At 61.1% G+C, this 24,928-nt stretch overlaps 1 protein-coding gene across 1 annotated transcript in view; it reads right to left on the reverse strand.

Annotated features, from left to right (window-relative positions):
- TPO (thyroid peroxidase) overlaps window positions 1-24,928 on the reverse strand; it is a 47,670-nt gene that overhangs the window by 4,012 nt on the left and 18,730 nt on the right. The window contains exons 6-16 of the mRNA XM_045055112.1: window positions 22,257-22,386; window positions 20,424-20,630; window positions 18,843-19,361; window positions 16,377-16,635; window positions 15,615-15,785; window positions 14,308-14,545; window positions 13,707-13,915; window positions 12,899-13,069; window positions 9,477-9,608; window positions 5,751-5,850; window positions 512-635 (exon numbers count right to left, since the gene is read on the reverse strand). Of these exons, the coding sequence (XP_044911047.1) occupies window positions 512-635; window positions 5,751-5,850; window positions 9,477-9,608; window positions 12,899-13,069; window positions 13,707-13,915; window positions 14,308-14,545; window positions 15,615-15,785; window positions 16,377-16,635; window positions 18,843-19,361; window positions 20,424-20,630; window positions 22,257-22,386 (2,260 nt within the window). The remainder of the gene's footprint in view (window positions 1-511; window positions 636-5,750; window positions 5,851-9,476; window positions 9,609-12,898; window positions 13,070-13,706; window positions 13,916-14,307; window positions 14,546-15,614; window positions 15,786-16,376; window positions 16,636-18,842; window positions 19,362-20,423; window positions 20,631-22,256; window positions 22,387-24,928) is intronic.

The raw sequence follows: 24,928 nt of genomic DNA on the forward strand, positions 1-24,928 counted from the left end.
GGCTCAGGTCATGATCTCGCAGTCTGTGGGTTCAAGTCCCGCGTCGGGCTCTGTGCTGACAACTCGGAGCCTGGTGCCTGCTTCCGATTCTGTGTCTCCCTCTCTCTCTGCCCCTCCCCCCCTCACACTCTGTCTCTCTCTCTTTCAAAAATGAACAAGCATTAAAACATTTTTTAAAAGTGCATGTAGAAGTCAACGTTTCCTTTCAGCTCCTGTTCGCTGGCGGCGTCTTGAGCCAGTACCTGGGGTGAACGCCCGCCGCCAGCCCTCAGTTGGCACAACGAAAGCGTTTCACGGCTTCCACTCTGGCTCACCCGTTCTAATTTGCCCACGCTTTTTAAAAAGTAGGTTAACATTTCACTAGTTCACATTCTCCTGTAAATGCGGTTTGTGGGAGAAAACACACAGGCAGGTGCAGAATGGGGAGGACCGGGCGCTGTGGGGAGCACCTCCTGGTCGGGACGGAAACACCTGCCACGCGGGGACCCACGATCACCCGGTGTGCACCCACCTGCCCCGCGCCCCGCGTGCAGGCACCAGGCTGCGCCCCCGTTTCCGGGGATGTTCCAGGACCCGGCGGGCAGGCTCCTCCTGTCTGCACGATGGGCAGTGAGGATTTGCGGCCCGCGTGTGTCCTGCGGACAAGCACACACTGGTTACGACTGTCATTCCTCAGAGGGACCCCAAGGGCCCACCCCACACGCCGTGCTGCCACCGTGACTGGAGGGAGTGTTGGAGCACCGGGGAGCCCCCCCCGCCCAACCCCGACCTCTCAGGGGAGGAGCCTGGCGGCATTACTGCGACGAGAACGTTCTCGGCCTGTACTGTCCTCGGTCAGACGACGGACGTCAGGAGGCCACGGAGCGGGGCCAGCGCCAGCCCTGCGGCCGCAGACACCACACCCGAGCCCGGTGCTGCCACCCCTATCTGACGGCACTTTAAATTCGTGCAGAGACGCGTTCAGAAACTCACAATCCGTACGCGGAAAACTGGGATTACGGGCAAGACCCACTCCCACTAATGTTACAATTCTCACACTCACTGAGGACGCTCTGCGTTTAAACGTGACCATCTCTGACGTGCTGCGTGCGCCTCTCCTGCTGGGGCCAGTCCTGGCCGTGGCCCCCCACCCCACAAAGCAGGGGCGTCCCCAGCGTGGGACACAACACCCTCCCCAGCAGCCGGGGGCACAGGGGTCACAGGGAAACTAGGAAATGCCGCGGGACGAATGGACGTGAGCACAGGACGCACTGGGCCCTCGGGCGCAGAGGTGGCCCCAGGAGGAGGGGCCGGTCCCAGTGATGTGCGTCTACGTGGATATGAAGAAAGACGTCAGCCGAGCCACCTTGGTTTACAGCTTGGGACGCCGGGAAAGGAAGGACCGGTGGTGGCTGAGAGGCAGAAGGACCAGAGACCTGGGCAGACGAGTCTCACGGGCTGTGTGCCTCAACCTTCCCTCCCCCCCCACCTCCGCCTCTGCCCGCGGCCCAGCTCTCCCGCCGGGTGGGTGCCCCAGGGGCGTGGGCATGTCTGCCACGGATCTGGGACAGCACAGCACGTGGCCACCACTTGCCAGGAGGGGCCGTGCTCTCTGGACCCCTCTCTCTGGGATGTGTGGCTGCAGGCGTGGGACAGGCCCCTGTCCGAACCGCACGTCCCACAGAGACGGGCCCGCTCCCGGAGACACCCTCTCGCCGGCACCTGCCCCGGGCCCCCGGGCGTTCCGCCTCCCCGTTCGCCAGCCTTCCGCTTGTATCCTGTGTTTACCCTGCCATTTCCACTGGAGCTCCGGTCCCACAATCCATCTCGGCCTAACGGCGCTGGGCACGCGGGCAGCCGTGAGGGCCTCGAGGGACAAGGCGGTGGTGGGTTCGGTTCACACGGTCCTTTCGTTAGAAGGTCGCTGCGGTCACCTCAGAGTGGGAACATGCGTGTGCGCGTGTGTGCATGCGTGTGCAGAACACTCACACCCCCCGACGGCCGCACACAGGCCACCACACCAACTCCCTTCGTCAGACCTCATGTTCTCGGAACGAGTAGTTTCACAAACAGGTTTTCAGGGAAAGAAAAACAGAATTTTCTGTGGACAGAGCATTGGAGTGGACTGTTTTCCTTTTCATCCTCCTTTTTGTTTGTCACGGAATTATGATTCCAACGCGTTCCGTAAGGAGCGAGCGGGAAGCTGGCTCATGGGTCCTGCTCCCGGGACGTGGGGACAGACGGGACTGGTGAGGTGGCAGGAGGTGGGTGCGGGCTCTCAGGGAGCCGGCTGTGTGGAGAGACAGGAGCGTGAGGCTGTGAACGCGGCTTTCCGAGCCCAGCCTCCTCCTGTGGTGGGCGGGTCACCAGGACCTGAGCGAGAGTGTGGGGAGTGTAGGCCATCCGGGAGGAAGGAAGTGTCGCTGATGGTGAGTCAGTGAGGACTCAGCAGGACGTTCGGACACGTCCTCACCCGCCAGCTGTGCCCGCCGCATGGGAGCCCGTCATCCCCGCGGTCACTTACAACGTCTCCAGGACTCAGGACACGACAGCAACAAGCCTTGGGGGAACCACCCTCCCTGGGGTAGCGTGGGTGAAGGCATCTGGTCTCCTGGAAGGAAAGGTCTGGGAAGACGGCTGGGCGCTTGTTCCCGCGGGGTCCCCTGTGCCCGGACTGCAGAGGGCCCAGGGGAGCGCGGGACAGAGAGGGAGCCTTGGATTCGGCCCCTGGCCTGGCTGGAGTGGAGGCAAGGAGGCCCCGTGCCTACACCCTCTGCGAAGTCACTGAATTTGCTCCATGGGGAGCAGAGGCCAAGACAGGAGGACAGGTGTCCCAGGCGTGTGGTCAGCCGTCACGCACGACACTCGCTCCAACCGCGCAGCATGCTGGAGGGCGCCAGGCGAGGCCACCCAGCCTGGCGGCGGGGGTTGGGCGGGAAGCAGGGGCCCAGGTGCCAGGCGATTGTGGATCGTGCACGCAGAGCCGTCCGTGTGGGCACAGCCGGACTCTCCCTCTCTCCCCGCTGAGCGCCCACTAACCAGATGTCCCAGGAGGGCTGCCCACCAGGAGCTGAGCCCCCTCCCTCTGTTCCCTGTGTGGGTTCAAATCCAGAGGACAAACTCCCCCTTTCCAAGCCTCCCCCCCTTGCTGGGAGGACTGAAAACTGGGAAAATTCAAGCTGTCGACCAAAGCAGTTTCAGGTAAAAAAGGTGAAAGGCCTTCGGGGCGCGGAGGGGAGTGGACCCCGCAAGTGGAAAGGGCGCTTCTGGGCGTGGCAGGTCTGCACCCCCTCGTGGCTCAGGGTGTGGCTGCCTGGTCCACACGGCGGCCCCGGCCGTGGTCTGAGCCCGGTTCCTGCGTGAACTGCTGTCCTGTTTGCAAGTGAGCATCCGCCTCGAGCCGCTCGGCCGAGTCATCTCAGGTGTTCTCCCGGCTGCAGTCGGCCGTCAGGCTCGGGGGATGCTTCCCCCCAGACTTCCCGGGAAAGGTGTTCGTGGGGCCGACGGCTGTCAGTTTCTTGGTGTGGGGGCTACAGGCGTAACCCGGTGACCAGGGCCGGTGTCTTAACGGCGATGTTCACAAACACAAACTCGCACGTTCGCGCTCAATTACGGAACGTGAGCTGCTCGCCGCGTGACACGTGGCAGGTCGGGAGCGGCGCCCAGCCCGTCTGGCGGTGTTTGCTGACGGCCCCGCGAGTTTCTGCTGCTCCGCTGACTTAGCGGCTCGCTGCGGGGGTACTGGCGCCAGCGTCCGCGCCTCTGAGAGCAAGTGATTCTCACAACAGGTTGCCGTCCTACACCTGGAGACGCTCGCGAACCCGACTCCAGGGACTCCCCGCCAGGTAAGTGGGGGGGGGGGCGGTGAGCGGTCCGTGAACAGTCAGAACAGCCCTGAGGGTGCGACCACAGTCGGGCCAGAGTCAAGTAGGAGGAGGCAGGGGCGCGGTGGCCGAGGACAGGCCCCGGCCCCGCGCAGCCCCCGGGTTCCCGCGGCTACTCCACGGCCGACCAGCCTGGGCAAGTGACACATTCCGGAAACGGACAGACCGACACTATCATACGAGTTTCTGGGGTTTCAGCAACACCGTGCGGCGGCCTGGGGACTGGGCAACGGGAATCTGCTCTCTCCCTGTTCTGCAGTGTAGACACCCGAGGTCATAGTGTCGGCAGGGCTGGTGAGGGACCATCCACTCCAGCCTCTCTCCTGCTTCTGGGGTTTGCTGGAGACCCTTGGCTTGTAGACGCCCCGATCTCTGCCCTCGTCTCCACCCGGCCTCTCTCTGTGTGCGTCCTTGTCCCCATCCCCCTTCTGTGAGGACGGCAGTCCTGCTGGGTTGGGACCACCCACTGCAGCATGACCTCATCTCAACTAGTTTCATCCACAGCCACCCCACTTCCACATGTGGTCACATTCCGAGATACCGGAGGTCGGGTCTTCAGCGTGTGACCTCGGGGGACGCATGTCAGCCTATAACAAGACTCAGGTGACCAACAGAGAAGTTAGACGAGGTAACAGCTAAATTTACCGGCCCGCGTGACCCGTGATGTCTGGGTCTTCCTGTTCACGGTGACCCGAAGGAATCCCTCGCGGTATTGTCTGAACTGCGGCAAACGTTAGTTCTGTCGGACGTTACGAATCTGCTGCAAAGCGTGTCCTTTAAAAACCACTTAGCAGACACACAGTGAACTCTTCAGGGACAGAAGTCGAGGCAGAGGTGGTCTTGGAGCTTAAAGGATATGGGTGCCAGGTCTATCAGTGTGTTTCGGCAGGGGGATGGGCAGAGGGGGGCCGTCACACTAGGGGGGGCTTCACCTCCAGCTGCTCGGGACAGAAGCAGGGCTGTGGCTGGCCTTGGTCGGTGACACCCGTGGAGCACAGCAGTGGCCTCACAACGGTGACACCTGTCTGCCGTGGCTATGAGGTTTGGCTGTTTAAAACCTGCTTCTGCAGGGTGTAGGAACACGGGGAGATGTCCCTCTTCAGGTCAGGGGCAGGCGTCTCTGAACGTGTCGGGACGTGGCGGGAGCCACGGAGGCGCCGATGCATGGAGGTCACCGCATCGCTGGAAGACGGGAGAGATGCAGAGCAATGCGGGAGCCGCGGGAGCCGTGGGGCGAGGCCTCGGGGCCGTGGGGCGAGCGGCAGGAGGGACAGACCGCGGGAGGCAGGGGTGGACGAGGTGCGGCAGAGGTGGGTGTGGAGGGGGCGGCCAGACGGCACGAGCAACGGCTTCGTGCATTTTATGCACGCGAGAAACTTCAGCAAGAGTCTGAGCTTGACTCCTGAGAGCTGCTAGTGAGAGCGGCTCAGGGGCGCGGACCCGTCCGCCGCACAGACGCCCAGATCTGCCTCTGAGGCCCCACCACGCTGCCAGGTTCGGCGTAAAAGTCCGACTTCCCAATTCCCAACTTCCCAGGAGTCGGCCCTGGAGTGGCGGATGTGGCTGAAGACAGGACCCTTGTTCTCTGAGAAACCAGGGGCGGGGGCGAATCTCGGCTCCCGAGAGAGCATCCTGCAACCTTGTAACGTTCCCAGAAGCCCATCCCCGGGGTCTCCGCCCACAGACACCTGACTCCAGGGCGTGAGGGCCATTGTCCCGCTTTCCTTGTTTGAAGCGTCAAGAACCAGGAAGTCTAATGCTTTGTACAGAACAGCTCTGGGGACGGAAGGGCTTGGGGCACTGACCCTCTACCCTGGCCCCTGAAACACAGCAGCCTTGCCCGCGGGGAGGAAATGGCCTCCCTGCGGCGGAAGAGCGGGGACTTACCACCTGCAAACCACCGTCCAGGTGAGGCCTGCCAGGCCGCCGACGAGCAGGGCACCCAGCACCACGGAGACCCAGGACGCCTTGGGGAGCCTCCCGGAGTCTGAGGAGAAAGAGCGGGTTAGTGAGCCGGCCTGCCAAGCGTGCGGCCCGTGTGCCCGGGAGCCCGAGCCCACCCTGGTCCTGAGGGGGCCCGCGTCTGCTCGCGACGGCATGGTGCACCTGGGGGCACAAATCTGCCCGAAGCAGCCATTTGCACAGACAGGTTCCCCCCGATGTGAGGTGCAGGGAGAGCTGGGGAGAGCGCAGGGTGCCTGCCCTTTTCCAGGAAACAGGTCCTCCCGCCAGGACCGACAGGCAGAGACGAGACACGTGAGCCCCGTGGAGAGGTGCTGGGGACCCCGCGTGCTCGTGCTGTGCTCACAGAGGGGCCGAGCGGGCAGGTGGGGGGAGGTGCAATGTGACGCCACGAGCTCGAGCCCTCGGCGCCCCTTCTCACAGAAGCAGGTGGAGGCTGAACTCCGTTCCATGGTCGGAGCCCCGAGGGGGAGCCGTGGGGCCCCGTTACAGCAGGCGCCCCAGCTACGGGCTGACTGTTCATTCCGCAAAGAAACTGAGCAGGGTTGATGGGTGCAGACCTGAAGGGGCCGTGGCTGGACGGGGGTGAGGAGGGGGCTGCAAGGAGTCGCCGGGGACGTGCAGGGCTCGGTGACGGGACTCGGGAAGTGCCCGGCCCACACCTGACTTCCACCTCCCCATCCCAGAAGCGGCGAGATAACAGGTGGCCTCTCCAGACCCGTCGCCTCCCGGGTCTCACCACCTGCCCAGGACGCACCTGCGGTGGGGAGAGGGTGCTGGCGTCTCTGCCCGTCCCCCGCCGGCTCCTGTGTGGGAGCAGGTCCTGTGCCTACGTGTGGGTCATCCCAGGTCTGCTGGGCTCAGTGCCGGCCAAGCAGACACATGGGACCTGTGACTCTTCGATCCCACTGATTTTTCTAAAATGGCCAAGAACAGACTTCCCAGACGCATCCACCGCGGTCTGTGGCCTGTCACCCTGCGTCGAGCCAGCTCCTGTGTGGGAGGGGCCCCACTCCACCTGCCTGATGTCCACCCGGCCTCGCCACTGTCCCCAGCCTCAGCGCGGATGGGCCTAAAGAAGTAACTGAGGTCAAACGAGGTCGTGAGGCCGGGCCCCAATCCCGTTGACGGGCGTCCTGTGAGGAAGGGACATCAGGACGCAGCCAGCACAGGGAACCAGGTGAGGACCCGGGAGGAGATGCCACCCACGGGCCCGCCGGGGACAGCCCTGCCCACATCCAAATCCCTGACTCAGCCCCCAGGACGGGTGACAGGTCTGTGGTCCGGCCCAGCCCGTGTGTGTTGGATGTTGGGGCCACCAGGCAAGTGAGCACAGGGCCCCGTCCCAGGGCTCCGAGCCAAGCAACCCCGGAGCTAGCTGAGCACGACTGGGCTCCGTGCGGCTGCCGTGGGGTCTTCTCTCACCTACCCTGATTCGAGGAAAGCCTGCACGCACGTGTGGCCATTAACGATCGTGCACAAAACGCACCAACACAAGGGCCCTTTGCCCACAACGTGAGTGTGCCCGGTGGCCCAGCTTTCCCGTGGCACCTGGGGTCTCTCAGCCTGTACGTGGTCATGGACACCAGTGGGCAGTGGGTGTGGCGCAGGGAGCGGGGGGCCGCGTCACGGGGAGGCGAGGGGGGAGCCTCCGGCAGACGGGCATCTGCACTCTGTCCCCACCCACCCAGGACGGGGTAACAACGCCGAGTGACCCAGGTGAGAATCCGTCTTTCCCGACACCAGGCCCCCGCCTCGCCGAACATGTGCGCACGTGGGGTCCTCCGCCTGAGAGCCCACCCTCTGGGACAGGATCGTTCTGAGAGGCTTGTGGGGGGGCATCCGGAGCAGACAGCTCCTAGCGTGCTGGAAGCAGCCACAGCGGGTCACATGGGCACACACACACACCCGGCCACGACAGCAGCGGGATGCGTCCCCAAGGGCAGTGCCCAGGCCCGGTGCCCGCGCCACAGTAAGACCTGCCACGTGGATGTGGCTGTCGGGGACAGAGATCCCTCAGGGTGGCGTGATGGGGGTATCTCCCGTGGGGGGCCCCCCTCGCCTTGAAAGCGGGGTGCCGGGGCCCCAGAGCGCAGGGACTGGATTTTCCCTGCACCTGCCCCTGATGCCCTCCAGCAGCTGACGCCCCACCTGCCGCTTCCGGCCCGGTGAGGCTCCCCGGCGGGACCACGTGGTCGGCCCGGCACGTGTGACCAGTGCTCTGCACTGGAGGCGTGTGGGGGCGGGACTGGCTCCTGTCCAGGGGGCACTTCGAGTCACAGCTTTTCAGAACCGTCCACGGGGCCTCGACCCGCCCGCCCGCACTCAGCCCCTCAGTCGGCCCTCATGACCGGAAACCGTGAGCGCGCCCGCCGCTCTCAGCGAACACACGGGCGCCAGGATGGGCGTCTTGCTCCCAAAGCTGGCCGGGCCCCTGCACCGCCCACCTGCGGAGCGCCCTAGGCTCCCTGCACATCCCTGTTCCTCGTCCCTCGCGTCCACCTCTGGTCGCAACACCCACGTCCTGCCGCCACCTCGGCCTGGCCCACGGCAGCCGTCTCCTGCGGTGCAGGTGTGAGGAGGCGTCCCGCCCTCCGACACAGGGACATCAGGGGACAAGGGCCTGCTCCGCGTTGCTCTCACCGCCTCTCCTGTCCCCCCTCCTCCCAATCATCCCCACTGGCTTGCCCCAGGGCCTTGGCACCGCAGGGCTTTTCCACCCCTCACCTCCGCCTGCGCCCCGCTGTGACAGAGACGCTCCCTGAACCCCTGGGCGGGCCGGTGTCCTCACGGACATACCTGCACGTCACGCGCCCCTTTGTGGCACTTACCACGAGGGCGGGCTCTACGCGGCTTGTGAGACTGTGGGTTCGTGCCTTGCTCCCCTACAGGACTCTGACCCCTCCCAAGCCGGGGACATCAGGGTCCCGCCACCCGCCATCCCTGCGCCTCATGTGGGCGCCCGGGCGGTGCCTGCTGCATGCATTCGGGGACAAGGGTGCCGCCTGGAGTCTGTCTGGAGCGAGGGGCCCCTCCCGCCCCCCACACTCGCTGCTTCTGCAGGAATCCCCCAGCCTGACCACGCCCTCCGGCTGCTTCCCCTCCCCCACAGCCCGCGCTGTGTGGCCAGCTTCGGGTCTCCGGCTGCCCTGGCGTGTTTGCAGTTGGGCTCCGTCGGCCTGGCGCCCCACCCCCACCCGAACAAAATCTGTCCCTGCAGATTCTCCTTCACGGGGGCGAGGAGCCAAGTTAGGAACCTGGATCTGCAACCGAGTGGCTGTGTGACCCCCAGCAAGTCACTGGACCTCTCTGTTCCGTACTGAGAATGAAACGTGGTGCCAGCCTCACAGCGGAAGCTCCCGGGAGAGGAGGGACGGTGCCCCCACACTGGAGAGGACAGGAAGGTGTCCCCAGTGCCGGAGAGGACGGGGCGGTGCCCCCACGCTACCTCGCCCTTCACGAGTGTCGTGTCTTTCCCGCAGCCAAGCTGGGGTCGGAACTGGTTGGTGCCCGCTCCCACCCAGAGTCACGGACGCGGCACAGGGAGCACACACAGGACGTCACGGGACACGCATCTAGGAGGATGACCCTGCGGGCCTCTGGAAGGCGCACTGCAGACGCGCTCAGGACGCAGGCGGAGGGTGGACTCACCCACGCACGTCGTTCCGTCCTCCCCCAGCACGTACGGGTCTGCGCACTCACACCGGAAGCTGCCCTTGGTGTTCCGGCACCGGGCCGACGGGTGGCAGGGGGGCTGTGCCACGTCTTCACACTCGTTCACGTCTGCACAAAGCACACGGAGGTCAGGCGCCGTCTCCTCCCCCGGCTCCCTGTGGCGTCCCCTCCCCAGCTCCGGTCCTCACCCTGGGCGCAATGCAGGCCCCCCAGACTGCTGCCTAGAGAACGCGAGAACCCCCAGTGCCCTGTGGGGCGTGTCCCTCTCGGGGGAGCCTCTGTGGGAGCACCTGCTCTCTTCTCGTCGGCCTGTGAGGTCAGCTCAAGAGCCGGTCGGCCACTCCGTGACCACGCTGCCAAGCACGACCAGGCCGTGTGGTGGGCGTGCGGGGCGGGGTTGTTCCTGACACGGAGGTCGAGGGTGCGGGCTCCCCCCAGCCGGGCTCTTCCCACGTGTAAACGGGTGTAATTATGCACATCCGAGGGGCCAGGGGTCAGGGCTGCGGTGCGTCTCGAGGGACATGTTTGCCCAGGTTGGGGACCCACACCTTCTGCTCCCCCTGCCCCGGGGAAGCCACGGAACGCGTGGGACAGACCCACACTGGTCTCAGGCTTGCCTAGTCCTAGATTCCTGGACCGTTACCTGCCCAGGTGCGTCTCCCCCTCCCGAGCTCAGGGTGCTGACCCGGGGCTCCCTGTCCAGTAGACACAGGAGCCACGGTTTGTATTCATGGATCACACACCCTCTGGGCAACAACAGAGCAAAGGGCCACAGACACCCCGCGTTTTATCCACTTTGCTTCCCGACTTCAAAGCCCTCACAAGAGCCTCATTGCAGTTAATTTCTAGGTTCGCTTTTTCCACCAGCCTTTCGTGTGGATGGGCTGGTGGAAAAGTAGGGCTGAGTGACGAGGAGAGTGCGTGTCTCGTCTGACCCGGGCACCGCATCCTCAGGAAAGCCTTTCTTTCCTCCCTCCAGCCGTGGCCGCCGTGGTTCACCGAGGACAGAGGTGGCTCTGACGTTCATATCAGTTCACCCCACGAGGAAAAGCACTCTCTGCACTGTGTTCAAAGGCTGTTTTTCCTTGACTTAGAAACTCACAGTGCAGGGCACAGATCAGGTGAAAAACACCACGTACGGAAATAGCACATTTATACCACTGGCTGCACCGCATCGAGTTTTCCAGAATTTGTTTAAAGATATTATATCTTAATCGTTAATGCAGGAGGACAAAACACAGGTCGTGTAAATAAAAGGTTAACACCCTCTCCTTCCTCGTCCGGTCTCACTGTGCCAAGTTTGAAACCGAGATTAATGAGTCGTCGTCTTCACGAAGGCATTGGAAGTATTTACAAACAGGCTCCTCTCGCCCCAAGCGGGTTCCCACTGTGCCATTACTCCGTGATGTGCATCTCACCTGGTGAATCTGTGGACAGTATCTCACGTCAGTGGACACACTGCTAATTTATTCAGCACGAGAGTTCCCGGTGTGGATGCACCAAAATCCAACCCACCGGCTCTGGACTCGCTATGTTGGTAACGCTGGGCATCTGCCTGTGCTTTCGCTGTGCCTGTGACTAAGCGGAACGGAGAAGCCACAGACACGGATGACCCCCCTCGGTCAAGTCGCCTCTGCCAACGCGGAGTCACAGAAGCTCTTGGTTTGGGGGCAGATGACAAAGCTACTGAGGTGGCCCAGGCAGGGTGAGCGGGGGCGCGGGCCAGCGGGGGGCAGGATCATTAGACCGGGAGCAGGCTTCTCAGAGCCGCCCTGCCCGACAGGGTCTTGGTATCCGGGCAGGTAGGTCCAGACTCGGGAGCTCTGGGCGCCCAGGGGGGGGACCGTGAGCCAGGAATTGTGTCCACGCGGCGGGCCATGCCCCCCGAAGGCTGCCGGGTTCACCCCACCGGGGTTCAGAACCGAGTGACGTTCACTGCTAGTGGTCAGCACGAGCCAGGCATGCACCGGGCAGACGGCTGATTAAGGAAGAAGAAACACCCGATGGGTGTGAGACGGGACGTCAGGAATAGAGCTCTGGGGTCACGAGGGCTAAAATCCGCCTGAATCCACACGTAAAACGTCTAGGTATTTAGGCAAAAAGGGTGTAACCCATGGCACCGTGGGTTCCTGTGAACCTCGAGGGCAAAGCTCTGGCTTCCCCCCGACCACGTCGGATGAGGCGTGGGGTGTCCACCAGCCTCGGCGCTCACGTCCTGCTCGCGCAAATCTGGGCACGGGGGTTTTCAGGTCCAGCCCTGGGCCTGGCGATACGCTCCCCCGAGCCGGCAGGGTCTCACCTGGCCGCTCCTGTTCTGGCGACTGCTCCTCAGGGCTCTCCCTGGACACGACTCTGGGGCCAGCCACCGGGCCCCTCCGGGGACCCCGACCCCTCCCAGACCCCGGCCCTCGCCAAGCAGGTGCACAGGACCGCACTGCAGCCCGGCCTTGGCGCTCACGGTCTCCGTCAGTCTCTCTTGTGTGACCACCGCAGCCCTTGGGGACAAGACACCGCTGGCCTCCGAGACCGGAACCGCATCTTCGTCACCGAGGCAAAACGTCCGCAACGTGAACCACTTCTAGCTGAGCATTTCCGTGGCCGTAAGCTCGCTCTCGCGGCCTCCATCCACCTCCAGAATGCTTTCCTCTTCCTGAACTGAAACTCCTGCGTGGCTGCACCCCTGTGCCCGCTGGGCCGTCAGCAGCTCCTAACAAGCAGCCCGCGCGCGGCTCCCTGCCTGCCGCCAGGCTCCTCCCAGGGGCAGTCGTGGCCAAGGTCGTGGGCCGATGAGCGGAGCCTGTGTGCCTCCGGCATCGCTTCCCCAGCTGCTGCGGCCCGGTGGGGTGCACGCACGGTTTGTGGGGCACTTCTCAGCCAGCGGGCCTGCGGTCACCAGGAGTCCCCGGCCTCAGGGACCCACACATGGGCATCTGCTGCAGACGGCCATTCTGCCCGCTCCTCCGCAGGGCCGCTCGGGGACCCTCACCTGCGCTCGCGCCCCTCCCCCCGCACCGCTGCCAGCAGCCAGGCTGGACGAACGGATGGGAGGTGACCTGGGGGCGCCCACATGCCCAGGTGCGCAAGCCGGGCGACAAGTGTGTCCCAGGGCGTTCCGAGAGGAAGCACCTCCCTCCTTCAAGTTCCACTCGAGAATGTGGCTCTAGAACCTTCTCCTGTGAGTCACTGACTTGTCCCTAATACCTGCGTGCCAACGTGACGGTTGTGACGCATCTAGAAAGCAGTCCACGAGGGCACCCCCACCCAGGAGACACTTTATTTCCCCGCCACCTGGGAGGGTCGTTACGCTCAGAGGCGCCTTTTCAGGAGCCACACTTGCGCTTACTCCCGGTCTGATGGGCACAGATTTGGGGGTGAAGCGGGGGCTGAGGAGCACTGACCTCTGCACACGGGGGGCTGGAAGCGCCCGCCCCGGGGGGAGCAGGCCACCTGCTCCGGGCCGTGCAGCCGAAACCCGTGGTGGCAGGAAAACACCAGCACGCGCTGCCCGGGCTCGCCGCACAGCGCCCAGTCCCCGTTGTCCACTCCGCCCTGGAGGCCACACGCGTCACCTGCACAGGGACGGAAGGCGGGTGCCCTCAGCGCTCACTGGCGGCTCCGCCCCGCCTCTGCCCGCCACTCGGACCCCACGTCCCGCGGGTTGGTCCAGCCGCGCACGACCAGGAGCACTGGCTTCAGAGCCAACCCCACCCGCCTCAGGACGCCGGCTCCGGGCCAGGTCCCCCCCCAGGCTCTGCAGCCCCCCGACACGCTGCTCCCTGGTCACCAGACATAGCAATGGCGTCCAGGACGCTGTGCCTGCACCTTCCTCCTGCATCAACTCCTCCCTGGGAGGCCTACCCAGCCTTCCTGCCCCCTGGCGCCTCTCAGGGCTCTCACCTCCTGCCTCCTCCTCACTCCCTCACCCCCTCACTCCCCCCACCCCCCTCACCTCCCGCCTTCCAGCCAGAGACATTTCTGCCACAGCCCAGCGGGCCATGCAGCTTCTTGGCACTGGGCAGAGCTCTGCAGACGGCACCACTGAGGCCCAGCAGACACCTGTGCCCCCGAGGCTCATGCGCTCACCTGTCCGCCTGCCCACCCCGACTCGAGGGTCCCATGTGCAGCTCACGTGTGGGGCGCCCGCCTCCCCCGTCCTTGCAAATAACGCATGTGCCACGACAGAAGTTAAGAAGGGCGTTACGTCACCTTGAGGAAGGACCTCCCTCCACGCGTCCAGGTTCAGGCCTGGAATGTTCTCGCACGACTCAAAGTCCCTCGGGAATCTTCCGACCAGGAAGGCGTCAGGGGGCACGCTGGGGAGACCCGTGTTGTCACAGATGACCCGGGACAGGGAATGCCTGGCCAGCTGGCGCCGCTGGGCCTCCGTGAACACCCCGCTGCTCTCCCACCAGAACCTGCGCGAGAGGAGAGGGCCTGGGACCGGGCGGCCGTTGCGGTCCGCGTGCTTCCAGACTTCTCACGCCCGCCATGCCGGGCCCAGAGCCAGGACCCTCAGGGTCCTCGCGGGGCCCGGGCCGAGGCTGAGCCTTCAGAGGGCGCCCTCGCGGGCCTGGGCCTCAGGCCCGGGTTAGCGTCCATCTGCCCCACCGGGCAGACGTGTCAGAGAACACCCCACAGCGGGCTTCTGGCGCCAGAAACACGCGCTCTCCACGCGACACCTGCTCACAGGTGAGGCCGGGCGGTTGGGACGCATCCGCAGCAGCTCACAGGGTGCTGGCCTGCGTGAGCCCCGTCTGGGGTGACCCGGGGTCGCCTCCCGCACGATGGCCCGGTCGGGTGCACCCACCGGTCTCCGTCCCTCAGGGCCTTCATCTGTCTCCCGATGAGGCAGGCGAACAGCGGCCCCGTGCGCGCCCGGGGGAGGAAGGTCTCTGCCAAGCCGCCCAGCCAGACGTCGATGTTGTCCGGGTGACCATACAGGTCCATCATCCGGCCCGCGATGCTGGCGTTGGCAGTGGCCGTGCGCAGGTGGGCGCGGGTCTCCAGTGCGGGCAGGCCGCAGAACCGCCTCCACGCGTTGTAGCCTGCAGGGGGAGGGGCTGTAGCGTCCGCCCCGCCTGCCTCACCGCAGCCACGGCTCGCCGGTCCCGTCCAGGACGCCTGGCTACAGAGAACCCGCCCACTACCCGACGTGCCGGAACGTTCCGGCACCGACGTCGGGGCCTTCCTGAAGGGCTAGTTCATAAACCCAGCGGGAGGCACAATAATGCCAGACCCCAGATGCCACGTTTTACCGTGATCATAACTCACCTCCCGGGCCTTTGAGGGGGAGGTAAGAGGGGACACGTGTGGGGGGCTCTGAGCAGGTGGGCCTGGTTTCCCACGGCCGGTCTGTGAGTCCCCAACACATGCAGAGAAGGGACACGTCAGGCGTGGCCCCTGACCCGGAGGGGCTCCCCAGGCACCAGGGGAGGCGTGTCTACACACAGAGACTGGATGGCAGGCGGCAGGGGCCTCGGGTGGCTACCAAAGGCTGGCCAGACAGCCCAACTATGGGCGCCCCAGAAGAAAGGCCACGGAGGGCATCCCAGAGGGTCTCAGGGCCGGGGCGGCGAGGGTTAGGACAGGTAAGGGTGATGGGGCCTGAGTGGGCACGGCAGGTGGGGGTGGGGAGCTAAGAGCCTCCTGGGAAGAGGGTTCCCACCCACACAGTGGCCAGGGAATCAGACTGCTGGGGTGAGACGGCCTGGAGGCAGCAGAAGGCTGTGTGCTGATTGGGACGGTGACAGGGAGGGGCGGGCAGGACAGCCGCCTCTGACTCCCCTGGAGCTGTGCCTCGTGTGGGCTGCTGGGAGGCCAGACCATCTCCCTTTTCCTCTTTTTAAACCCCCTGCTCCTGCCCCACTGGGAGGCCCCGGACGCCCTGCGGGCCTGTCCTCTGAGCAAGCTGAATGAGCTCCCAGTGGATGAACGAGGGTGCTTGGAAAGCCCATTTCTTAGAGACTGGACAAAGGTTGGCGATGCATTTACTTCTGAGAAGACAGGCCCAGGTGGGAGGTGAGCCAGGGAGGAGCCCGGGGAAGTGAGTCTGGGGAGGTGAGCCCAAGGAGGAGCCCAGGGAGGAGCCCAGGGAGGAGCCGGGAGCAGGCAGACCTGGCAGGCCGTGGTCCCGGCCCCGCTGCAGGTTGATGGACGCCAGGTCCAGCATGCCCGAGCTCCCCAGCACGAACAGCCTCTCTGTCAGCTCCTCGTTCATCAGCTGGTCCTGTACCTGCAGCTTGGCTGGTCTCGAGAGAAGGCCCCTCACGAGGGGGTCCAAACCGCCTGGAAAATATCACGGAAGAGGCCAAGATTGTCTCACGAGTCCTGGGAAAACCACAGCACCTCCGACGGCCAGCTCTGCTTGTTCTTAACGGTTGAGCCCTTCAGGTTCTCGAATTCCCTTCACGTGACTCCGAGGGCTTCCCAGTGCTGCTTGGGTTCTGCCGTGTGGGTGGGTCGCCACCTGGCCGGGCCTCCCAGGGGACTGACTGGTGAGCGTAGGGGGCAGGCTGCAGGCCCAAAGGGGACCCAGAGAAGGAACCCGCAGTCCTGACGTTCTCACCTTGTGCACCAGTGAGGACGGTGTTACTTGTAACGAACGTGTGCTAACGAGGTTTCTACACGAGCTTTGAAACACTAGGTGGAGGGGGGCTGCACCTCAGGTGGCCACCCTGCGGACTCTGAAGAGCTTCAGAATCCGGGAGGAGGTTTTCTGATGAGCGGTCGAGCCTTTAAAAAGCTTCGAGGTGTTGACTTTCCCCGTAAAGGCCGATAACCACACAGAATTCGGCCAAATGTGCTGGGAGCGGAAAGCCTGCCGTCACCACGGGTTTGTGGGCGCTTGTGCCGGGGAGCCTGCGGGAGGGGGCGCACCTTCCTTGAGGACCCTCCAGGGGCTGAAGAAGGCGTCCTGCAGCCGCAGCGGGGGGAGCGCGGGGTGCTCCCGGAAGCTGGCGTCCAGCCGCCGCACCAGCGGGTGCACCGTGGCGTGGCCGAAGCGGAAGGCGGCCGTGGAGAACACGTTGGACACGGTGGGGTCCACGGTGGGGTCATAGCCCTCATAGGGGCCCACGTGCTGCTGGAAGGCCTCGGGGCCCAGGACTTTGGGGATGTAGTCTCGCATGGTGATGATCTACGGAAAGGGAAAACAGGAGTTTCTGAGCGGGGCGCCTCCAGCAGGGCCCGGGGGCCAGACTGGGGCCACGTGCAGAGACAGGGGAGGACTTCCTCCTGCACATGCCCGGGGGCAGAGGTGTTCCAGGAGGGACGTGCCATCCAGGCAAGGGAACAGGCAACCAGCTGAACGGATGCGAGTAGCGACCTCACAGCTCTGGCATTTACGGGACGGGGCGCGTGTCAGCGACACCCCCAGACACCCCGCAGGGAAGGCCACACAAAACGTGGCTGCACACCACGCAGACACCGGGGCTGTGGCACTGCACCGCGCTTCACCCGTGGGCACTCCGGCGACGCCTGAACTCAGAGCGCGAGTCAGAAGTCCAGGCGTTTTGCGGAACCTGAGACCAGAGGCTCAGGATTCGGAGCCGGGAGTTCGAATCCCACCTCCTCCTTCTTAGTTGCGCTACTCTGGGAGGGCCGGGGGCCTCTCTGGACCGGCTTCCTCATCTGGAGAACCTCTTTCGTGGAGTTTCCGTGAAAGCAGGAAACAGCCGTGGTTTTCTGTGCTGGGTGTGCGGTGTGGTGTCCACGTGGCAGACATGTTACTTACAGAGAGGGTCCGGGGCGCTGCTGGACTCCCCGCCCGGAAGCGGGAAGGAAATGGCGCGCAAGCCGAGGGCTACGTCGGATTGAAGGGTCCTCGCCAGTTAAAATTTAGGCCGAGAGAAACACCCTGTCACTCCTTCCCCCCCTGAATTGTGTCCGTCAGGTGGTTAGTTCGTTGTAACAGAAGCACGAAGGCAAGGGGCCGGCAGGGGTCGCCACAGGAGCCGAACCCGCGTGTGGGTTTTGTAAATGAGGCCTCGTCCTAATTTGGTCCCAACCTGGAAGATGCATCGCTCTGTCTAAGGGGACAGGACTGACGCGGCCTGTGACCCTCCCCAGGTGCCCTTCAGGATCACGGGACCCAGCGGAGAGACAGGTGCAGTCCCCTGACTGGACCAGGTCTCAGCTCGCCCTGCGCTGCAGTAAGGCCTCAAAGTGACTTCTCCACAAGGTTTTTGTTTGTTCTACACCTGTGGGTTCCCCTCGTGGGAGCCCCTTCCTTGACCTGGGGCAGGGCACACGCCCCCCCCACCCTGCACAGGGCTGTCTGTCCAGGGGCTGAGGGGCCCCCACGACGCAGCCCATGCCCCTGCAAGGGTTTTACCAACTCTTTCAATGCAACCTATCGTTATTTTAAGGTTTCCAAGGCATTTGCAAAAACCCCAAAGAGAAGCTATTGACTGAAGAAAACACAGAAGGAAATTTGAAAGTGAAATGTGAGTCTCAGAAATGTTGTAACGTCCTGGGCAGCCGCAGGGAGGGGCTCCGGGGTGATGGGGGGGGGCTCTGCTTCGTTCTTGCCCTCGGACCTGGACCCCTGCTCATACCGGACAGGTGGGAAACACGCTGTCTGTCCCCGCGGAGCGTGCGTTCGGGGAAGGGGCACAGACACGACACGACACAGAAAACAAGGGGACACGCGCCATGGCAGAGCGGGGGGCGGGACGCCCCCGACGGGACCCTGTCTGAGAACCGATGCGCCTGCATCGGAGGCCACTTTGTTCAAGGTCAGAGCGTGTCTGACGAGCTGTTTGACTTTGCCAGAAGACGATGGCGGGTTTCTGGGTCACATTACATTGCCGTCCTCCAAATCTGCCTAAACGCCCCTTCGCAGGCCCTACGTGGTTATCACTTCTTTTATTTCGCCCACCGCGTGTTCCCCTCTGTGAATCGTGAATGTGACTCAGAAGTGAGCTCCCCTCCACCGCCTGCGGGTCTATGTAAGCGTGGGCATCAGGTTCCTACGACCGGCTCCACCCTCTAGCACCACCCCCACAGCACTGGGCTCCTGTGCTCTTACCCCGCCCCCTGCACCAGGGGGCTCCAGCCCTCTACCCCCCACCCCTCCCGGCACCACGGGGCTCCCCCCCCACCCCACCCCGCTTACACAAGCGCGCAGCTCCTTCCGGAGCTCTACTCCTGCACCACGGGGCTCCCGCCCTCTAACCCCCACCCCTCCCCGCACCACGGGGCTCCCCCCCCACCCCACCCCGCTTACACAAGCATGCAGCTCCTTCCGGAGCTCTATTCCTGAACCTCGGGGCTCCCGTGCTCCCCTCCCGCCCAGCTCCCGTCGCTCACGCTAGCACAGGGCGCCCCAGTGACCTCTCACACCTGGTGCAAGGCGCCCACCACCTTGCGCGCCTCCTGGTAGGCGGTGTTCGCGCTCCAGTGCGCGTTGAGGGCCTTGAGCGCCACGGCCAGGCGGTTGTGCTCCCGCAGCCACAGTGTGTGCAAGGCCGTCAGGGCGGGGACCTCGCTGGCACGGCCGTCCCCGGCCAGGAAGCAAGGCGCCTGGGCCGTCCCACGGGTGCCGGGCTCGGGCGCGCAGCCCATGGGCCCAGGTGGCCGCGCGAAGGGCAGGTAGGCGCGGCCGGCGTCCCAGTGGCGCGTGTTGACCCGGAGCAGCCCCTCTGCACTGGTCCAGTTGCGCAGCTGCTTCTCCAAGGCCGGGGAGCTGCCGTACACGGTGGACGCGTCCAGGAAAGAGGTCAGCCCGTTCATCTGCTGTCGCGGGTTCGCCGAGGTCAGGTTGCCAAAGAAGGCGCCTTGGATACCGGTGCCACAGGCCGCGGAGGAGCGGTAAAATGGCAAACAGGACCGGCCTGAGGTCCCCGAGCCGTTGGTGGGTAGCTGCCGGGAAAGGGGAGACCGGGTCACTGGGCCTCTGCAGACACCCTGAAAGCTCTAGGCGAGCCAGGACCCTAGGACACCGGTGCCGCTGTCTGCCCCGCCCACTTCTGTCTCCTGCCCCGCCCACTTGTCCCCCTCCAGCTCCCCCTTCCTGCCAGGGTCAGGACATTCGGAGGAGGCTGGAGTTTCCTTAGCTGTGATTGGTGCAGGCCCCATGGTGCCCTTTCACCCCTTCTCCACAATCTTTCCTTTTGGTCTGTTTTGTTTAGATGCCTGGCCTGTTGGGGCCTCCTCTGCAGACACCCGAAGGGTCCTAACTTCTGGTTCTCTTATCGGGACCTCCCACCAAGCTCGGGCACAGCGGGGCCGGAGTGGCTGCTCCAGGAAGGTGTGTGGTACCTAGGGGACACGGCCCAGACAGTCTGCTTTTGGGTAGAAAGTGCCCCCCTACCCCCGACCTTTGAGGATGTTTTCCAAAGAGAAGTGATTAAACCCTTACCTGCACTGTCTTTTCCCTTGCTAGTAAGAGAGGAAATTAGCACAATATTTACAGAGACCAGATTTGCAGTGTCTGTGGGCGCATTCTGTGCTCCCCCAGCTCTGCACCGTTAGCCCTGCCGATGTGCCCGCTAAGTGTGCATGCGTGCCCCAGGCTCTATGTCCAGGTGTGCGCCCGCTTTGTTATTTGCGACAGCATTTTAAAACAACAAAGCTTAAAACCACCTAAATGCTCATGAAGAAGCTAATCGTTAGTAAGTTATGACGCGTACTGCAGGACTGTCGAAGTCTTAAAACAATCACGTTTCTGTCCACTTAATGACACGGGGAGAACTATAACTACTGCTCGGAGACCCACACCAAGTTGGGAGCAACGCACATAGTGCGACACACGAGCTGTGCGTGAGGCTCCTGTACGCACATAAGGACACCTTATGTACATACACGCACAGGCAATTTCTGGCCGCATCCATAGGTTTTGACCTTTCATTTTAGACTTCTGTTTGATTTTTTAAACGACATCTATTACTTTTGTAACCAATGTGAAGAAGTTTAAATTTGTACCTGTATGGGAAAGCACGGGTCTTGGTTTTTGCAGGTCAACTGGCAATCGGCTTCTCCTTCAGATGCAACTTTCCTGGTGCTCTGAGGGGTGAATGCGATGTCGTGATCAATATATTGGCCCCACACCATCAGGAGATCAGAATATTGGTCATCTTCCGTGACGGCCTCGTTGGAAACTCGAATAACTTGCCTTGTCACCTCCCGGACCTGGGCGAAAGAGACCAGTTTGTCATGTGGGAAGGCCATCGGCATAGAAAGAGCACACTGGGGGACCCTGAGGGTCGTAGGGCCGTGCTCGTTCACAGGACAGGAGGCTGCGCCCATTCACGGATGGCTGGCACTCAGAAGTTCGAGTCTGTGGCATTAGGGTGGGTGGACACATCCAGGCTGCCTTCAGCATAATGCATTGGTTTGTGGTGATTGGGGGGCCTTAGTTAACTGCCCTGAGTCTTAGTTTCATGATCTGTATGTGAGTATGAAATGTTGATAGTTCAGGATCATTGTGGGGATTAAATTAGGTAATTTATTACACATCTAACCATTGGTGTGACAGAGGTCATGACTCAGAGGACAGGGCCACGGAGGGCTGTTCCCCAGGCCTTGACACCTTTGTGGATGTGATTACTGTAAGGACCTCAAGACAGGGGGCTACCCTGGGTTTCCAAGTGGATCCCATGCAATCACATGGTTCTTAAAATCGGAGAGCTTCTCCTGACTGTAGGCAGAGGGGATGCAGCTTTGGGGGGGCAAGAGCCAAGGAGGCAGTGTCCCTGGAAGCCAGGGGGCCAAGAAGCAGACCCCAGCCTCCAGGAGGAACGAAGCCCAGCCCACACCTGGATTGGAGGCCAGTGAGACCCATGTCAGACTTCTGGTAACTTTGCGTAGTTTAAGCCACTAAAATTGTGCTAACTTGTTACAGCAGCAGCAGGAAACTAATACATCCCGTTAAAGGTACCTGAGCTCTGACCTGAGTAGCTGTATAATTCTGGCGGGGTTGCCCTCAACACTGAGAGTTCAGAAAGCCTCAGGGCTCCGACAGGTCTGGCAGCTAGTGCAGGACAGGAAAGGTGTTATTACCTCATTACCCAGGCAGCTGAATGGAGGCTGCAAGTGACCTGCAGAAAAGTACGGGTTAGCACACCCAGAGGGGCCTGTGCCAACCGCAGGGAGCCCACGATGCGGCTCTGACACCAGGCGGCTCCTGTCCTCCTGCCTGTCAGCCAACGGAAGACCTCCCAGGGAAGCTGTTGGTTTCCGTAGGGGAGCCTGGGGACGGGGTGGCGGTCCCCAAGCTGGCGTGGTCACATCCTGACTTCTCACACTAAACAGGGCGTCCCTTTTATGTTTCTGGAGAGTTCCACTGTCACATACAGGACGGGACCAAGCAGACTGGTTTGTTCATGGAAGCAAGTAGTCAAATGGAGGGTCAAATATCTATTTTTTTAACCAAATTGATCAGTGGATTGGATATGAGTTTGCTTAGCAAATAATTTGCCTCTGGGAGTAAAGCGGCAACCATCCACGGTTTTGCATGAATGAATGAATTACGTAACTTTAAGAATCTTTGAATACACCTCCTCCTCTGCCCATGCATAGAGGATTTCTTTCAAATACTGAAATGAGGTGACGAGCAGAGAGTTAGAGGAACTTTAACTTAAATCTGCCTTGTTGTGCTCCCTGGCTGGTGACTGGGGTCTCTCTGTGCCCTGGAGCACAGGGGTCGTGAGGGTGGACGGGGACTCTCCGAGCCCACTGCCCTGAGCAGGCTGGCTTCCTCCGAGGTGGCGGGTGGCCGGGGAGCATCGTGGGGACACAGCGTGGTGAGCTACGTACGGGGGGCAGTGGAAAGCCGTTGTACAGGACGTGGGGGTTCCACCCCCTGGCCTCGCTGATGCCGTCTTCGTAGGCGGGGGGCAGCCACCTGGCCAGGGCTGTGTTGGAGGCTCCCCACCTGGGATGGTCTCTGCGGAAACAAATGTGAGGCTTCGAATCATGAGATAGCCTACATCTGGGGAAAAGTGATAGATATATTAGATTGGAAACACTGGTTCAAAGAGCAAAAGGAAATGGGCATTTTCTGCTACAGAAAAATCTGTTCTTTGTTTTTTAACGGCTAATTTGGGTATAAAATTGTTCATGCTCCCTTGGCATTTACCAACCAAATCCCCGTAGGGTCACTCGGCATCTGGGGCAGCCCTGTGGTGCTCTCTGCAAGAGAAATGAGCAAGGTGGCCATTTGAAGGCAGTAGGCAAGCGTCTGGCTCAGGAGGTCACACGGCAGAAGGACCTGAGTGGGCAAACATTGGGATCTAGACTTCAACGATCCTTTCGTGCATCTGATGTGTAGGCACTTGGAGCACCTAAGTAGCAAAGTCTAAGAGACTCGTGACACGCTGAGTGGTTTTTTTAGTTTGTGGAGTGTTTAGAAATAGATATATTTAAAAATTAGTTGTGTTCTGACACAATTATCATTTTTAAGGACATCATGTATGTGGATCATTCTGACATAAATGTGACTGATTCCGATGCTCTAAGAGGGAAGAGGACCGGGAGCTCCTGCGAGTGGTTTCTGATCTGGGCAATGGAGTCAGCACATTAGAAGGACAGACTGAACACAGCTTCTCCTGATGGTGCCACATGGCTCCTGACTTAGGGAAAAGGGTTTTATTGCATCCATCGCATCGCGGCTGCCTTACCCGGGAACCCTCGGGAGCACCTAGCAGGAGGCGGGATGGGCACTTTTGTGTGTCTGCAGGGACAGTGGGTGGGGATAATTTGATTATCAGTCCTTCGTTGATCTCCAGCACACTGGAGTGGTTCAATTTGCAGAGCGACACGGGACAGCAATGCGTTTAATTAGCTGCCGTAAGTCAGCGTGGGGAGATTGGTGTGTGCTCCAATAAGGTGTCAGATTTGTTACAGTTGGTTTCTCTTTGCTGGAATCCCACGAAGAATGGCTTGGAGGGGTGCTCTTTCAATCAGTTACAAATGAGATTTTTTTTTTATAATTTATTGTCAAATTGGTTTCTATACAACACCCAGTGCTCATCCCAACAGGTGCCCTCCTCAATGCCCATCACCCACTTTCCCCTCTCCTCCAGCCCCCATCAACCCTTGGTTTATTCTCAGTTTTTAAGAGTCTCTTATGGTTTGCCTCCTTCCCTCTCTGTAACTTTTTCCCCCCTTCCCCTCCCCACTGTTAAGTTTCTCAGGATCTGCATATGAGTGAAAACATATGATATCTGTCTTTCTCTGCCTGACCTATTTCACTTAGCATAAGACCCTCCAGTTCCATCCACATGGCTACAAATGGCCAGATTTCATTCTTTCTCATTGCCAAGTAGTATTCCATTGTATATATAAGCCACATCTTCTTTATCCATTCGTCAGTTGATGGACATTTAGGCTCTTTCCATACTTTGGCTATGGTTGAAAGTGCCACTATAAACACTGGGGTTCAAGTGCCCCTCTGCATCAGCACTCCTGTGTCCCTTGGGTAAATTCCTAGCAGTGCTATTGCTGGGTCATAGGGTAGTTCTATTTTTAATTTTTTGAGGAAACTCCACACTGTTTTCCAGAGCGGCTGCACCAGTTTGCATTCCCACCAACAGTGCACAAGGGTTCCTGTTTCTCCACATCCTCGCTAGAATCTACAGTCTCCTGACTTGTTCATTTTAGCCACTCTCACCGGCGTGAGGTGGTATCTCAGTGTGGCTTTGATTTGTATTTCCCTGATGAGGAATGACATTGAGTATCTTTTCGTGCGTCTGTTGGTCAAATCCTAAAATCTGTATGGAACCACAAAAGACCCCAAATAGCCAAAGTAATATTGAAGAAGAAAACCAAAGCAGGAAGCATCACAATCCCAGACTTTGGCCTCTACTACAAAGCTGTAATCATCAAGACAGCGTGGTATTGGCACAAAAACAGACACATAGACCAATGGAATAGAGACTCCAGAATTGGAGCCACAAAAGTATGGCCAACTAATCTTCGACAAAGCAGGAAAGAATATCCAATGGAAAAAAGACGGTCTGTTTAACAAATGGTGCTGGGAGAACTGGACAGCAACATGCAGAAGAATGAAACTAGAACACTTTCTTATACCATTCACAAAAATAAACTCAAAACGGATAAAGGACCTGAATGTGAGACAGGAAACCATCAAAACCCTAGAGCAGAAAGCAGGAAAAAACCTCTCTGACCTCAGCCGCAGCAATTTCTTATTTGACACATCCTCAAAGGCACGGGAATTAAAAGCAAAAATGAACTGTTGGGACCTCATGAAGATAAAAAGCTTCTGCACTGCAAAGGAAGCAATCAACAAAACTAAAAGGCAACCAACGGAATGGGAAAAGATATTTGCAAATGGCATATTGGACAAAGGGCTAGTATCCACAATCTATAAAGAACTCACCAAACTTCCACCCGAAAAACAAATAATCCAGCGAAGCAATGGGCAGAAAGAAGATGTGAATGAGACGTTAACTGCTTAGGCTGCGATG

Source organism: Felis catus, chromosome A3, assembly GCF_018350175.1.
Source record: "Felis catus isolate Fca126 chromosome A3, F.catus_Fca126_mat1.0, whole genome shotgun sequence".
NCBI classification, from domain to species: domain Eukaryota; kingdom Metazoa; phylum Chordata; class Mammalia; order Carnivora; family Felidae; genus Felis; species Felis catus.